General features: G+C 39.4%; 1 protein-coding gene across 1 annotated transcript; it reads left to right on the top strand.

Moving 5' to 3' along the window:
- Window positions 1-874: 874 nt before the first annotated feature.
- On the top strand, window positions 875-14,631 carry slc24a2b (solute carrier family 24 member 2b). Its single transcript, XM_078268675.1, has 10 exons — window positions 875-1,795; window positions 8,984-9,019; window positions 9,251-9,368; window positions 9,775-9,858; window positions 12,349-12,387; window positions 12,495-12,574; window positions 12,693-12,830; window positions 13,291-13,380; window positions 14,071-14,237; window positions 14,382-14,631. The coding sequence occupies exons 1-10, from the start codon at window positions 875-877 to the stop codon at window positions 14,629-14,631; spliced, it is 1,923 nt and encodes a 640-aa protein (XP_078124801.1).
- Window positions 14,632-16,220: the final 1,589 nt, after the last annotated feature.

Raw genomic sequence — 16,220 nt, 5'->3', positions numbered from 1 at the left:
TTCAGTACATTGCCCAGCTATTATTATTATTCTTATTATTCATCTGAGCCTTGTAAGATAACCTTCATGAACTGAGTCAAATCCTGACATCTGTTAGCAGCAGACCTCACAGTTCACATAAGCTCAGCATAATATTAAGCCATTATTTAGAACAGCCAGTTTAACAAATATGAATGGATTAGGTTATGTAAGCACAATTGTAGTGTAGCAAGTTGAGGGGGAGCTCATTTTAACTACTTTATACACTGTTGGGTAGTTTAGTATACCACAACAACATACCGTATCATATTTATCATATGTTTTTCATGTAAAAAATCGTTATCTGCTAAAAGACTGTAACTAAAGTTGTGAGATAAATGTTGTGGTGTAAAGAGTACAACATTTCCCTCTGAGATGTAGTGAAGTAGTAGTAGAAAGCAGCAGAAAATAGTGTCTCAGAGTTGGACCTAGCAACAGTCCTTGAGAAAATCTACCACTACTAGCCAAGCCTGTCTGTAGATGGGTATCAGGAGTGAAGTTAGAATGTAGACAGCATATTCATACTCATTTAGAAGCTTATCTTTATATATTCTCTTTTAATTTTATACACATACCTTATAGTTTTTGTTTTTTTTATCTGCTCCTTTGCATTAAAACTATCAAATTTTTTCTTTGTCTTGCAGTGAGTAATATGAGGAAGCCTTTGAATGGGATGGATCCTGGAATCAGACTGCAGGGCTTCCATTGTGTTTAGACGGGGAAGCAGCATGCAAACAAATCGGTGAACCGTTGCGGCCTGTCAAACCCCCGCCCTTGAAGCCACCAGCACCACCAACCCAGCTTGAGGGGGGATTCCAGACACTTCCGCTCTGCCTGACAACCTGCGCCAAACACCATGGATTTTCTGCTACCCATAAGGAGTCGAGACAGGATGGCATCCTCCAGCTCTGAGCCTCTTTTGGGCCCTCACATTAGGTGTACCAGGCACCAATACCATTGTGTCAAAAGAAAGATGCGGCCTGGACGGATTCTGGGCTTCATCATCAGTATGGTGGCGGTCTGCACATTCTGTTCATGGAGTGCCTTCTCGCTGGTCACAATGGTGGCAAAGGAGCTGGAATCATCCGTTGAGGGCTCAGCAGAAGCGGAAGTGCCCCAAAGAACTCTTCTGCAGTACCATAACATCTCAGCCGCACCAGAGGACACACCTGTTAGCATGCAATCATCTGAAATTGTGCTGAATCATGGGGACTACCCAACAGACTTATTCAGCGTGGAGGACAGACGTCAGGGCTATGTGGTTTTTCATATGTTTGGCATGTTCTACATGTTCATATCCTTAGCCATTGTCTGCGATGAATTCTTTGTTCCTGCGCTCACTGTCATCACAGAGAAGCTGCAGATCTCTGATGATGTAGCAGGAGCCACCTTCATGGCAGCAGGTGGCTCAGCCCCAGAGCTCTTCACATCTGTCATAGGAGTCTTCGTCTCCCACAGTAATGTGGGTATCGGTACAATTGTGGGCTCTGCCGTCTTTAACATCCTGTTTGTGATCGGGATGTGCGCCCTGTTCTCCAAAGAGGTGCTGAAACTCACCTGGTGGCCTCTGTTCAGAGACGTATCATTCTATATTGTTGGCTTGCTCATGCTTATCTATTTCTTTCTGGATAATCAAATCACGATTGGGGAAAGTATCAGCCTGCTATTGTGCTACACCTGCTACGTGACATTCATGAAGTTTAATGCCAAAGTAGAACTTTTCATCAAGGGCCTCCTGGGCAGCAACCAGGTGAAGGAGCTGGAGACTGCACCAAAGGTGAGCCTGAGTCCATCCATCCATCCATCCATCCATCCATCTATCCGATTATTCATCCGTTAGTCGATCCATCCATCCATCCATCCATCCATCCTTCTGTTTATCCATCCATCCATCTTCCCCTATTGCTTCTCTTTTGATACCCACTTTACGTTTGTCACTTTATGCTTTCACCCCATCTTGGGTGCCGACAGCTGATCCTTACATTCATCCATCCACCCATACATTTAACCCAATGTTCTCATTCACTGATCGACCCCTTTGTCCACTGAAGGAACATCCCCATCAGAAACAACTATCAAGAAGTTTGTTATTCAAATGCAGGAAGTGAAATTCTCTTAAAAGTTTGAAAATATCCAACTAAGATTCACAATGTGAAAGTACAGCTCTTTTTTGTTTCTTTAGGTGAGCATTTGTGATTCTTGATGTGAGTTTCTGATGAGTGGATGGGATTACGACAAATCTCGGAAGGAAACCTTTTTTGTCAATGTGTCTTGACTGAAGTCTGGGCATCTGTTGATGACTGATCTGAGATAAGAATTCGTATTTCACAATTACTAAGATCACAGAGTGAACCTGTCATGGCTAATGACCCCAAGAATAGTATTGCTCCTGTTCTGGGAAGCAGATAGGGTGTTAAAGCAGAGTTCTGAACATACAGCACTCTGTCAGGCAGCCAAACCCTTTTGACTTTCCCTCTAGAAGGATATAAAGATTTGTCTTAACCTGCCACCTGTGCAGTTCGGACAGCGCCAGACTGCAGCCTCTTGGTGCTGACTAAGTCCAAGAACAGGCCTCGTCCTCGGCCACTACTTTAAGTAACTTAGTCTAGACCAGGCTCTGAGAACAGGACTTATGTAACAGAGCTGGTCTGCAAAATGTCCCCCACGCAAAAGACATTGTGTGTTAGACTACTGAAGAAACTTAAAAACTACGTTCAACTGGCATGGTTTTAATTTACTGTACGTTATAATAGGGTATTGATCAATTCTTCAGTGTAATCCCCATCTACCACTACGTTTAGTGAAGATGGTCGATTCATCTCTGAGAGTCTTTCTATATACTGTCACACTCATCACAGATAACTTTTGATGCTATGGAACATTTGATGCATAAGCCCTGTGTGGTCCAAACTACACAAGTCTGAAATTATAAATATCTGTTTGACTTTCAATCAAAATTTTGTTATCCTTTTATTCATCCAATTCAGAAATAACTTCCCTACAGGGACAAGGGAAGCAAGTTATATTTTTACATATCAGGTTTATAGTTATGTACGTTATGGTTTTACATATAGCCGGTCAGAAACAACTGTGCCAATTTGCAAAATATCACATACTCATACATAGTTTTAACTTTCAAATTAAGTAATTTCAAAGTGTGGTTTTATGTGTATCCTTTTTGAATATGTCCAAGTTTTAATTACACTGGCTATATTGAGATATTTGTTTGTCAGATTAAACATTTTGATGAAAATCGACCCTTGATGTTGTAGACAGTTAATGAAATGGACCGAGTTTTGAGAGGGGTTGAAATGGAATTCTGAGCGCATCTTGTATGATGAAAACTGAAAGCTAAAGAAACAGCAAAATTTGTCCAGCAATCCTTGTAGCATTTCTTCAACCTCATCAGCACGCTCCCTCCTTCAGCTCCAAAAAGTGGACAAAAGTGGTCTCTTGACTCTGGATGAAGGTCGTAGCTCTGAGTGTTGTTTGTCCTGTATTTCAGCTCATTACACATCAGTAAACATGTTTGCAGAGCATCTGTGGTTATTCATCCTAACATGGATTACACACAGATCCCATAACAGCCTCTGTACATCTGATCACAATGTTAGGAAGGTATGAGACATGAGAAAGTATTTAGAGTTATTTATCACTGTGATATTAGTGAGTTTTTCTTTTTTTATTTTGTCTCTGCAAGGCTCCTTCACAGTGTGACTCAGTTCTCACAGGACCTAATGACAACACACTTACAGTACCAAACATTTCACAAACAATTTTGGGATTAGCTTGGAGTGCTCTTTGTGCTGTTTGCTGCTGTGTTCAAGACAGCAGATTCAAAAACAGAGAGGAGGGAAATTATGATGCCGTGCAAAAGGTTCAACTCACACACATAAACACACAAAGAGGCCATTTTGTTTTTTCACGTTTGTTCTCTCCGTCTTTTTCTGTCTGTGTATGCAGTTGGAGTCAGATCTGTTGCTCTCTGATGTTGTAATCTCATACGGCGGCGCTCAGGTGACAAATACTAAAACTACTGTAGGCTAATGTTAGAGCAGCTTGCTTGTAGCTTAGACCGTCATCACCCATCACCAGTTCTTCAGGGGCGTATACAGTGCACTGCTGCACATGATCTGACTGTTGTTTGTTTGAATTACATGAATTACCGATTATGTACTTATTTCTTCATTATAGGCCAATAAAGTCAGTTACGGTGCTCAAAGATGTATACAAAAACAAACTGTTAAGATACAATGGTGATTGAAAACACTTCTTAGAAAGAGGCAACTATTTTTATGGTCGTGATTCAGGCCAGGAGAAGTTCTTACGTTTTAGGGAGGGAGGGAACAGATGAGCTCATGATCACCAGGCTCCAATATTCTTTAAAGCTCCTCCCCTTAAAGGCTTAGGTAACTGTTAACGAGTAGAAAAAAAACTGCTTCCCAAGAAGCATGACTTCCTTTTTTTTTTAAGGGTTCTATAGTTATGAGCTTTTTTGGCAAAGCAATCACTTATATATAAAATACATCTATATTGTTTTTGCCTCTGTCTTCTTGTTTTTTATTCCTATTCCTATTCCTAATTGGTAATAATTTTGGTGGCGCAGTGGATATATGACACATGCCTTTGGTGTGGGAGATCTGGGTTCGATTCCCACTGTGATACATCAACCAACGTGTCCCTCAGCAAGACACTTAACCCATAGTTGCTCCAGTGGCATGCGACCTCTGAGATATATAGCAATTGTAAGTCGCTTTGGATAAAAAGCCTCAGCTAAATGACATGTAATGTAATGTAATGTAATTGCTAACTTAGTACTTTACAGTGTATTTCATTATCTTCAGGCAGATCAAAACAGTTTTTAACGGTTTGTTATTTCATCTTAATCTATTCACCAAGAATCACTGACAATAACAATATGTTTTTTTTCCCAGGCCCCAAATGTATCATCTCAACTGTGTAGTATATTGTATGCACTTTTGTATATATTTTATGTTCTTTTTGTTCTAAACCTGTAAAAACATACAGTATTATTTGGGTGCTCATCAGTGTTGTTGGAGAAGCTGTGTTTGACATGTGTGCCCTTCTGGTAATCAGCTGTTCTTCAGGCTGCCTCACCTGAACCCAAGAACAGCTTTTCTCTTTCTGTCGTCCAGTACTTGATGTCCAACTGCCTTGCCCTCATGTGTCAGTAGCTGCTAAATAATCCCCCAGGTTAATGCCTTACAATCTCATAAGAGCCGCTAATTATAGTCAGATGCTCCCTGAGGGAGCAAGAATCAGCAGGATACTGAGGGAAAAAGACTGCTCTGTCCTCAGCCTGCAGTGGACCAAATAAGAATCTGTACAGGGAAGGAAGATGTATCTTGTCATATGTTACTAATTATAGTTCTTTTGTTACCCAGTTCTTTTATTATTGATGAATCAACGTGCAGATACACTTACATGTTTTTTTATGAAAGTATCCAACAAATTACATCTGAAATGATAAAAAAAACATAGTGATACTTTACACAGTCTGTTTTGGGGTTAGCACAATGCTTAACTGATTAATTTTACACTTGAACAGCAGGTCTGACTTTGCAATTTCAGAGCACTGTAATCATGATCAAAATCTGCTGTCCTAAAATGCACCAGTGAAAATAAATGCATCTATAACTGTTGAGGTGTTCTTTTGAGCCAGGCACTTCACGCAGTGGAATTTCTTAATGAAATTGCAGTTGAAAGGAGCGGTTGTGTAGCTGAAAGATGGTTGCTATTTGCTGACAGATGAAAGTAAAAGACAAATGTTTGACAGCACTGTGACCTGTGAAGGTTTCTGCAGGACTTCACACGCAGGCTTGAAAAGTACCAGTCTAAAAGGGGTTATCGCTGCAGATTAATCCTGGCTAAATCCCACAGCTCTCAGACAGTCAGGAGAGCGAGAGAGAGAGAGCGAGAGAGAGCAATGGAGGATAATTGAAATGTGTGGAAAGTTTGAGAAGGGGATTGTGCCTCAGTGTCTGTAGCTTCTCTTCTGGAAGGAGACCACTGAACTGGAACAGCAGCTCAGTCGAAAGTGACAAAACTCGTCTTCATCTTCTTCTAAACAGATCACCTTTGGGTCTCAAACTGCTCTATGTTATAACATGAACAAGCCAGGATCTGCTGGCTGTAACTCTTTACTTCCTTAGATGGATGGATGGATGGATGGATGGATGGATGGATGGATGGATAGATAGATAGATAGATCGATAGATTTTGATGCTTAAGTATTATTTATCATCTAAGTTTACCCCCAAAGAGAACGTTTTAATATAGAAAGAAGTTTGCTGCTTAATTTGAAATTATGCTTCGTAATTCAAAGATGTTAAAAATGGTCCTTGTTAAACTTTTGTGTTTAAGTCAGGGAAAAGAGGTGTAAACTATAAACCAATGAGCTGGAGCTGATCTTATTAATTCTCTATAACTGTAGGAAAACAAATGCATCAAATATTGAACTCGCACAATAATATTTTTTATTGAATATATACAGTAGATTTAAGCAGTGTAGTGGGAATACTTTATACGTTTGTGCTTGCTTTTATTTATAGATTATCCAATCTGTAAATGTATTATTATATCAAAATAGAAATGGTTGCACATTACCTGACAAAATTCCTATCTAAGAGTAAATGTCACTCATAATGATCCTATTCTGTCTGGCTGATTTAGCAGCTACTGTATGTACACCGTATTTGATTGTATACTAGCAAACTGCTGAAATAACACAAACAAAAAGAGTTGGAGGATGTTTGTTTTTTTAAATCACCGAACTTGCTGGAATTGATTTGAGACTGATAATTAGTCATCGGTGATTCATGTAGGAAACCTGAGTAAAGGTTTAACCTCACAAGCACATCAGAGCGGCGATGAGAGCTGAGCGACATTTAAGGGCAAAGGTGACAAAGATTAGCAGCTTTTCAAAATAAGTTGCAGTGTGTCCTGTATAATACTAATACGTTACAAAATACAGCAGTTATACTGCGGTACAATTGGTACAATTAAAATCCTGTATCAGTCTCAGTAGATTCAACAGCAGGTTATATGCGTCTTTTGTCATCAAGCAGCTCTCAGGAGCCATGTGAACGCAATCAGAAGGGAACTAATGCCAAGCCGGTCTCTGCCATGAGAGCTGCACAGCAATCACATGGATAATACAGATAATACAGGTGTCCACAGCTTCTTCTGTTATGTTACTTATTCACTTTAAATTAACGTGAAATCTCTCCATTTTCAGTGAAAAGAAACCGGCTTTGCTTTGAGATCGTTGGTCACACATTTATGAAATTATATCTGTGTTTTGAGTAGGTGAATCTTACAGTATATACAATACATGTATAGCTGAATGAAGGTCATGAACACCATCGTAACAGAAACCAGGCCAATACACCAACACCTATTTAAACAAATCTGGATAGGACAAACATGTAACAAGTGCTGCCCCTTTAAATACAAAAGAAAAGCCCTATATTTAGCCTTGCTTTACCTGCCATAATAGCAGCAGGTGTCTTGTCAGATGCAAGCTAAAGGGATTATCTGCTCAAACTCTGGGGCCTTCATCATGAAAACGTGTCAAGGTGATTGTCTGTGTCGTAATTTTCAAAGAGTCAGGTCAGGTACCTCGTAAGTTATTGGTTGTCTTTGTGGGATATTTGTACTCTAGGATATGAATAAGGAAGTGAAAAAAAAGACTGAATAGTTACCTTAGCTGTGTGATGTAATCGTTTGTGTAAGATAACTCTGTATTAAGTTTAGCTCTATTTAGGAGTGAGTGAGTGAGTCAGTGGGTAAGTGATTTTTTTTTTTTTTAAACATATCTGGCACTGTAAATGTTCATACATACCTGTCCTGAGCAATACATTGGGAGGGATGAGGACAGCTCTTGAGCAGTAGACAAAGACAATGGCAGTCTGTTGATTTGCTGTTTGCTATTCAATTTATTTTTATTTCTTAATTACAAAAATGCAAAAGCATCTTTCCTGATCCCGTTCATATGCATAAAACTTCTAAACATTAATTTAATCAAAAGTGACTGAGTGAGTTTACGAGGATAGGTTGGGAAATATGAATTGAAATTATTTGCTACACTGAGGTTACACTGTTTAGAAAAAGTGGTTTTGGTCCTCCGAAGATTTCCTCAAGTAGCCTAACCATCATTTTTTACTTAATTTCTAACCACAACCATTCATGCCATCTAAACTTAAATAATAGCTTCTTTATTGAACTATTCTTAAGAGCAATATGGTACATTCTTCCTGGGCAGAACTTCACAGTGTGATGTAACAGTAGAGTTAAGCTTCAGTGACTAATAATATAGTGGATAGTTTGTGTGGTGAATGATTCAAAAGGGAAATGAATTGCTAAATTCATAACATGAGAACATCTATAATACAATATCCCACAAAACATTATGTCCCCATCTGTTTTCTTGAACATCTCCAAATCCCTGATTCCCACAGCAAACCCTCCCCTACTGCTGACATTAACAACCTCTGTAACTACCACAGTCTCTATCTGTCCCAGCCAGAGGACTGTGTGTGTGTCTTTGTGTGTGTGTGTTTCTCTACACTATGTGTTGACACCACTGCGCTGTATATGTCCTCTGAAGAAATGGCTTGGGTTGAGATTAGTATGTGTGTAGGATCCTCGTCTTCATGTTGGAACATCTTTGGCACTGGTTTGCTCCCACTGTGAGGAGGAGGTCATGTCACACACACACATGTGTGTGTGTGTGTGTGTGTGTGTGTGTGTGTGTGTGTGACATTTCTCCAGTGGAAGTGTGCTACAGTAAATAGATCAAGTAAATGAGCTGTAGGGTTAAAGACTGAGGCTGGAAAAAACCTCTATCATTGCTTTAGGAGTTCATGTCTGTCTCCACACCCTGCGTATATGTAAGAAAACCTAAACTGTACATATATTGTTTTCTTTCTCTGTGTTTTTAAAGGTAAATGAATCTGGAGGTGATGAGAACAAGCTGACGGTAAGTTTGTTTTTGTGTGTGTAAACTTCTCTGTATGGAACTTGTAGGGTCTTGTACAGGTCATGTATTGAGAAAGCAGTTTAAGTGCCTGCATATTACTGTACACTTTGTGTATTTTTTTTTCTCCACCAACTTGTTTGGTAGTGTGTAGAAATGTAGAACAAGTATGTACTAATTACTTTTTTTGCATTTATATAAACATTTTTTTAATTTGTGTTGGTCATTTTTTAGGCCAAACCGAGGCTGCAGAGGGAAGGCAGCTGTGCCTCTCTGCACAACACACTGATGAGAAACAGCATCTTCCAGCTCATGATACACACCCTCGACCCTCTCAGTGACGAAGGTATGGGTAAGCAAAAAAGATACAAAACACAACACACACACACACACACACACACACACACACACACACACACACACACACACACACACACACACACACATCAAATGCAACAAGATCTCTAAAACAAGATATAATGTTTAAATGTTGTCAAATAAGCACAATCTTTGAAACAAAGACGATGCAGTGTGAACATGAATTAAATGAACATATTCATACACACATAAAACAGCTATAGTGAAAATTATGATTAAGATTATGTTTGGATTTAGAATTTTTTTTTATGTTCATAAAAGTGTTCGGTTGATTTTTGTAAGATTAAGGTGAATATATTCATTCATCCAACCACTTTCTACTTCTTGTATACAATAATTAATCACAAATGTTCAGTATGACTGAGTCTCCTTTGCTTTAGGACGTTTCAAAGAGAAGGCATCAATCCTTAACAAAATGGCCAAGCAGAAGTGTGAAGAAGAAGCTGCCAGTGCCAACGGTATAGGTGAGTAAGAGAGGAGTCTGTTTGTCCCACTCAAAACTCAACTGATAGATTAATCAATTAAGAACTGTGGTTATTGATAGAGGAATGATGAAAACAAGACTTCAAGTAATCAACAATTCATTAATACGAAATGAATGAATTGAAAAGCTAAGCAGGTTAGATAATAACTAGGGCTGTCAAACATTAATTTTTTTTTAATCGCGATTAACCGCTGAATTTCTGTAGTTAATTGCGATTAATCGCATGTTTTATCACATGATTAAATTCTATTATTTTGCATTTCAGAACTGTACATATTAACAATGGAAAGCAATTCTTACGAGTGTATCTTGACTGGGAATCAAATGAATGCAAAGAAAGTGACTTGTGCAGTAACTCCTAAATCATTTTGATTACTCACTGACATCCAGTGATCACCTTGTATCACTTTGCAGCAGTTCCAGTTGGGCTGCTTTCTCCGTGTCGTACAGCCTGTATATTAAGTGCGTGAAACTACTGTCCCCCTCGACGGCAATGTATGAGACGGGTCAGAACATGCCAACCGTAGTCTTTAAGACCCGAGTCCTCTACGATGCTGACAGGTCTGCAGTTAGTTGCCCCCCATTTTGCAAGAGCTGTAGTAATTTTTTGGGATTTGGTTTCATCCACAGGTCGGCAAATAGCACTCTCCAAAATACTGCTTTGCCTGAGCCTGCTAGCATCAACCTGAGTCACGTTAATAAGCTCGTAGGTGGTAGCTCAAACGTGACGTTCTTCGGTGATATTTTAATTCGGCTTTACACAATGTGCTTATGGCTTTCGACTTGTCTACTGAGCCGTCCGGGAGTTTTTGGAAAATAAAAACGCCATTCAGAATTGTTTTGCTGCTGTCTTTCTTCATCATGCCTGCAGCCTGCAGCCGGTTACGAGGAAGTATGGCAAAGGGTTAAATTAAAAAAAATTAACGCGTTATGCTCGGCCCTTAATCTCATCGCGATTAACGCGTTAATGCTGACAGCCCTAATAATAACACTAAAAATCAAGTAATAAAACTAAAATCACACTTTTAATGTTTCAATAAGAAGATTTTACCTTATAATTTTAAAATGTTTTGCTGAAATAAAACTTTACTTTCTCCCTCTTTTAGCTTGAAACTTTTTTTTAAAGGTCATGATTGCTTAAGTACATATTTGTGATATATTTCATAAAGTACAGTGTTGGGAAGGATACTTTCAAAACGTATTCCGTTACAGAGTACAGAATACATGCCCAAAAATGTAATTTGTAACGTATTCCGTTACGTTACTCAATCTGAGTAACGTATTCTGAATACTTGGATTACTTCTACATTGAATTGCATTTTATAAGTGTAGGAATGCGGCCATCACATACAGCTTACTAAACAGGCCTATTCTGGTGTGTTCTTCTGTTCCAACTGGCTGAATGTGTACCTAAACAAGCAGATAGATTTTTGTATTTGTAGTCCCGAACTGCAAACTACAAAAATCTAACCGTAGTCTAAGCTACCATGAGCTAATTTTAGCTAACGTTAGCTAACATGTAAAATGGGGCTAGTCAGTCTTTCAACGGCTCTGGGGCTAGTAAATCAGCACGTAGGAGAATGTAAAGTTGCACGTCAACTATAAAATAGCAAGGTGACCAGTAAAACTACAGCAGACGACTACCCTTGGCTAAAAATAACTTACTTTAAGATGCTTCTTCAGGTTGGAGGTGGAGTAATTTGGACGCTGAAAGGAAGTTGGTTGCTGGCAAGCAGAAGTTGCACTGCAGTGCACAGTTATATTTCGTTCTCTCTTCTCTTTCTTTAATGTGAAATGCTGTTTGAATTTCCAAGATAGAAACACATTCCTGCCCTGGCTCTGTTGTGCCGGTTCCGGCTCCATCTTTACCTCTATCAGTGATCACGCAAATAGCTAATTTTTTCGTTTTCATATTGGGGCTTCTGGGAAATGCATGGAGTTGCGAGAGTGAATAAACCCGTGAAACAGAGAAGTATCATCATGTAATCCATTGATTTTAACAATGTAACTGTATTCTAAATACCATCCATCCATCTTCGTCCGCTTATCCAGGGTCGGGTATTCTAAATACCAACTATTTAAATTGTTACTGTAACGAAATACAGTTACTCATAATTTGTATTCTGAATACGTAAATCCGGTACATGTATTCCGTTACTCCCCAACACTGATAAAGTATGACACAGTGTGGTAGTTTTCAATCAAATGTGAGCTGTGAAGTTATCGTTTTATCATCAAATTACATAATCTTTTCATGTAAGTTGTTTTGTGTAGTTTTTTTCCATTGTCGTTCACATGTATCCAGTTATCTGATTTGCCAATGTCTTACGTAATTGAATCCAGAACTGACATTTGTCAATTACTCTTTCATTTGATCAAGGGATTATTAAGGGGCATGCGTGTGATGCTGTGTTACACTTGTAAGGATGGCCTCAGAAAACTAACAAGTATATTTTATTTCTCAACATAGGAGCCCTCTCCCAGACACAACCTCCAAGAAAAGCAAATTGTACTAAGTTTCAGCTATCTCTTAACGTCATTCGACACCTTTTTATTAAAAACATTTCTCGTCTTGTGAACAAGTTCCTTAAACTCGCTTCCTTTTCTTTCCTCAAGCTGATAAAAACATTCCCAACAGTTCAAATATTGCGGTGGAAGTCACACCACCCATGAACGGTGTTGTAGGAGGAGATGGGGTATGGCTTTTTTATCTTTCAATCTTTCTTCAAGTTCACATGTTAAACCATACGTTTTTATAGCGCCTCAGTCAAGTTCATAAGTAGAAAAGCATCATGTAATCAACTCCTTCTTTAGGGTGATGAGGAAGAGGAGGATGAAGACCAGCCTCTGAGCCTGGCCTGGCCTGAAACAAATAGGAAACGGCTCACCTACCTCTTAATCCTGCCCATCATCCTTCCACTGTGGTTAAGCCTGCCCGACGTCAGAAGAGAGGTGACAACAACACCCCCCCATGTTTTATGTGTACAAGAAACTCAGAGTTATAACTCACAATGCAATCAATGATTTAAAAAAGATATATTATATTCACACGACAACATGTTCACATACTTTATTGAAGAGTTTCATAAAAAATACAGGCTTGTTTCACTGCAGTTTTTATTATCATTTGTATTTTGAAGCAGGAGAAAACTTGGAATAACTTAGATTACTTTATGTCTGAAGTTTAGTTCATTTATTACAGGACCTGCTCAATAAGTGTGGGAGTTACAGCAGGTTCTAGTCTTGTTTTTTCTTTTTACCTTTTGGGCTATACATTTGGATCAAAGTACTGTATTATATGTTGACATTGCCCTTAAGTGTCAGGTATGTCAGGGTCTGATTGAGTGGTTGTATGACTGTGTGGCAGATAAACTTGTGTGTGTGTGTAAATGTGTTTGTATTGTTCTTTCAGACCTCAGCAAAGTTCTTCCCCATCACTTTCCTCGGCTCTATTACTTGGATTGCTATATTCTCCTACCTGATGGTGTGGTGGGCTCACCAGGTACTACACGCACACGCACACGCACACGCACACACACACACAAACACACACACACACACACACACACACACACACACACTTGTGAGTCAATGCAGCAGTCAGGGTGTTGAATGTGTTACTGCGGCAGCTAATCCCAACTAATCTGCTTTGAGTCACAGCCAGATCAAGCTGTAATGCTCTATTTTAACAAGTCTGAAGCAGCAGGTCATGTGTGAACAATCATTGAGGAGACACACCTTGAAATAACTGTCGCACGTAATAACTGTCTCTGTTGTAGGTCAGAAAAAATATTTTTCATTTATTTTGTACTATTATAAATTCGCATTTAATTAGATGCGCTTACTTAACAAAAATGTTACTGCCTCCATATGAGCTGCCGTGGGGACACAAATACCAGAAATAGGCTTTTCAAAAGATTAACATGTAGGAGCAACTGCACTGCTTGTCTTTGCCCTGCCACAAAATCTTTTTTCTATCCTGCCACCTCTCTGAGGTGCCACCTCTCTGTACCTCCACCAGCCAGGCGGAGGTACAGGTTTGTATGTTTTGTATGTACAAAGTGATGCCAGAAAAAGACTGAAATTACTGAATATCTTTAAAACTCATGTCAAAACAATGTTTGGAGCAATGTGAAAATGATGGGAGTGTTTCTGAACCGTGCGAAGTTAAGCAACTTGTTCTTTCTTTCAGGTTGGAGAAACATTCTATATCACAGAGGAGATAATGGGTCTGACCATATTAGCAGCTGGCACTTCAATCCCTGACCTGATCACCAGTGTGATTGTAGCACGAAAAGGCCTCGGTGACATGGCCGTGTCCAGCTCTGTGGGCTCCAACATCTTTGATATCACTGTGGGGTGAGTCCAGCAAACAACAAATCACACAGTGTAATGTCCAGTGTTATATCCGTGTTTTTTTTTTTTAGATGAGAGCATGTGTATCTCTCATAACCTAAACAACTCTTCTCTGTTGTGCTTCCTCCTCCCCTCATCTCCCTCCAGTCTGCCGTTCCCCTGGCTCATCTACAACATCATCCACAACTTCAAGCCGGTACAGGTGAGCAGCAACGGCCTGTTCTGCGCCATCGTCCTCCTTTTCCTCATGCTTCTCTTCGTCATTATCTCCATCGCGGCTTGCCATTGGAAAATGAGCAAGATTCTGGGCTTACTCATGTTCATGCTCTACTTCGTCTTCCTCATCATCAGCGTCATGCTGGAGGACAAAATCATCAGCTGCCCCGTCACCATATGAGAGAGAGCGACTCCCACTGGACGTCAGAAAGCAGTGGTTGAGCGCAGATGTGCTCACGTGTACCATGATTTACTAGGAGTGGAAAAACATGCTCGCACAGACACAAATCGTGTCTTATCTGTCTCACTTATATACACAGTAGAAGACTGCATACACACAGACAGACAGACAGACACACACACACACACACACACACACACACACACACACACACACACACACACATTCAAGTACCAACACCTTCAAGTAAAAGGTAAAGAAAACACACACAAACATACATATATACACATACACAGGTTGTGGATGCCAGTTAGCGGCAGGCAGAGGCACTGACTTAAATAAATGCTGCATATAGAGACCAGTGCATCACAGCTGTCCAACAGTGGCATACGAGCCTGTAAGTCATTAACAGACTTTATGCCACCCAATAGGAGGGACTCCTCTCTCTTCGTACCACGTGACTACATTCAGTAGCCGCTATTGGTTGAATACTGATGGACAGGTTATGTGAACGGGATGGAAATTTCGATTGAAGATCACCAGAGATTGTTGTTTTTTCAACTGAAGGACCGTGTGGCAGTATAAGAAGTATCTCCACTACTCATGCAGGCAGCCAAGTTCAGCATATAAACTTGTGAGTATGAGTATGGAGGCTTAAAGAGACTTATTTTTTGTTTTAAAGGGCAGCGGGGAAGAAAAAAAGAGAGGCCCAGAGCAATACATATATGTGATAGCTGCTCAATATACCTTTAGATGCTAACTGTGTTGATTCCACCTCCTTTATGGTTTTGCAATGTCATTGAAAGAGACATATCCAGTGTTAATTACTTGTGTGTCTTCAAATACAGTATATTTAACGACATATTTGGCATAAATGGTTACTTTACATCTCATTCATGAATATCTCTAATAGGATACATTAAATGCTAAATAGTTACAGTAGAGCATGTAAGGGATAATGTAGAGCAAGCGGGTCATTATCCCAGCCTTTCACATGGCTACCTACTAAAGAAATCAATATTTTGACATACAATATTAGTTTTAAAATGATTTTATTGATTTAAAAATGGTCCTCTGTAATCAGAACTACATCAATAGCAGTGGCCTGCTATTAAAAGACAGTAGAATGCTTTAATAGACCAATCAGAATTGAGTATTCAACAAAGCCGTGTAAAGAAAATCACAGATAGAATGGACTGAAGGTGTTGTCATGCTCAATATAACCCAACTATCTGGTCTGGGTTCTTCATATGAAAAGCTTTTGACTTTTTCTGTTCTGTCTGCCTTTACATGCACCACTTTAGAGAGAGATTACTTCAGTATCCTGACTAAAATGTGATGATTTTGTGAATGATGCAGTCTGGACAACAAGTGGTGGACTAAAGATTAGTGTTCTCCATTGTATTTTACTTGATAAACTCAAAAGTGTTTTTGTTTTATCCAATTATGTATTTATAAAAAGGAGTGTTCAATATCAATAGGTATCACCAGGTTTCTTCTGTAATGTTTTGATGTAAAACAACTCATGTACTGTATAATGTATTGCACCGCTGTGTTCACATACGACTTTCTTGTGTTCAGGCTGAAAT

Source organism: Sander vitreus, chromosome 2 (genome assembly GCF_031162955.1).
Source record: "Sander vitreus isolate 19-12246 chromosome 2, sanVit1, whole genome shotgun sequence".
Taxonomy (NCBI): Eukaryota; Metazoa; Chordata; class Actinopteri; order Perciformes; family Percidae; genus Sander; species Sander vitreus.
This window is presented reverse-complemented; position numbering and strand designations above follow the sequence as displayed.

Excerpts from the sequence above, each read along its gene's own strand:
- slc24a2b (XM_078268675.1), top strand. The coding sequence starts at position 875 with ATGGATTTTCTGCTACCCATAAGGAGTCGAGACAGGATGGCATCCTCC. Across the intron at positions 1,796-8,983 it reads AGCTGGAGACTGCACCAAAG|GTAAATGAATCTGGAGGTGA; the intron begins GTGAGCCTGAGT and ends GTGTTTTTAAAG. Across the intron at positions 9,369-9,774 it reads TCTCAGTGACGAAGGTATGG|GACGTTTCAAAGAGAAGGCA; the intron begins GTAAGCAAAAAA and ends CCTTTGCTTTAG.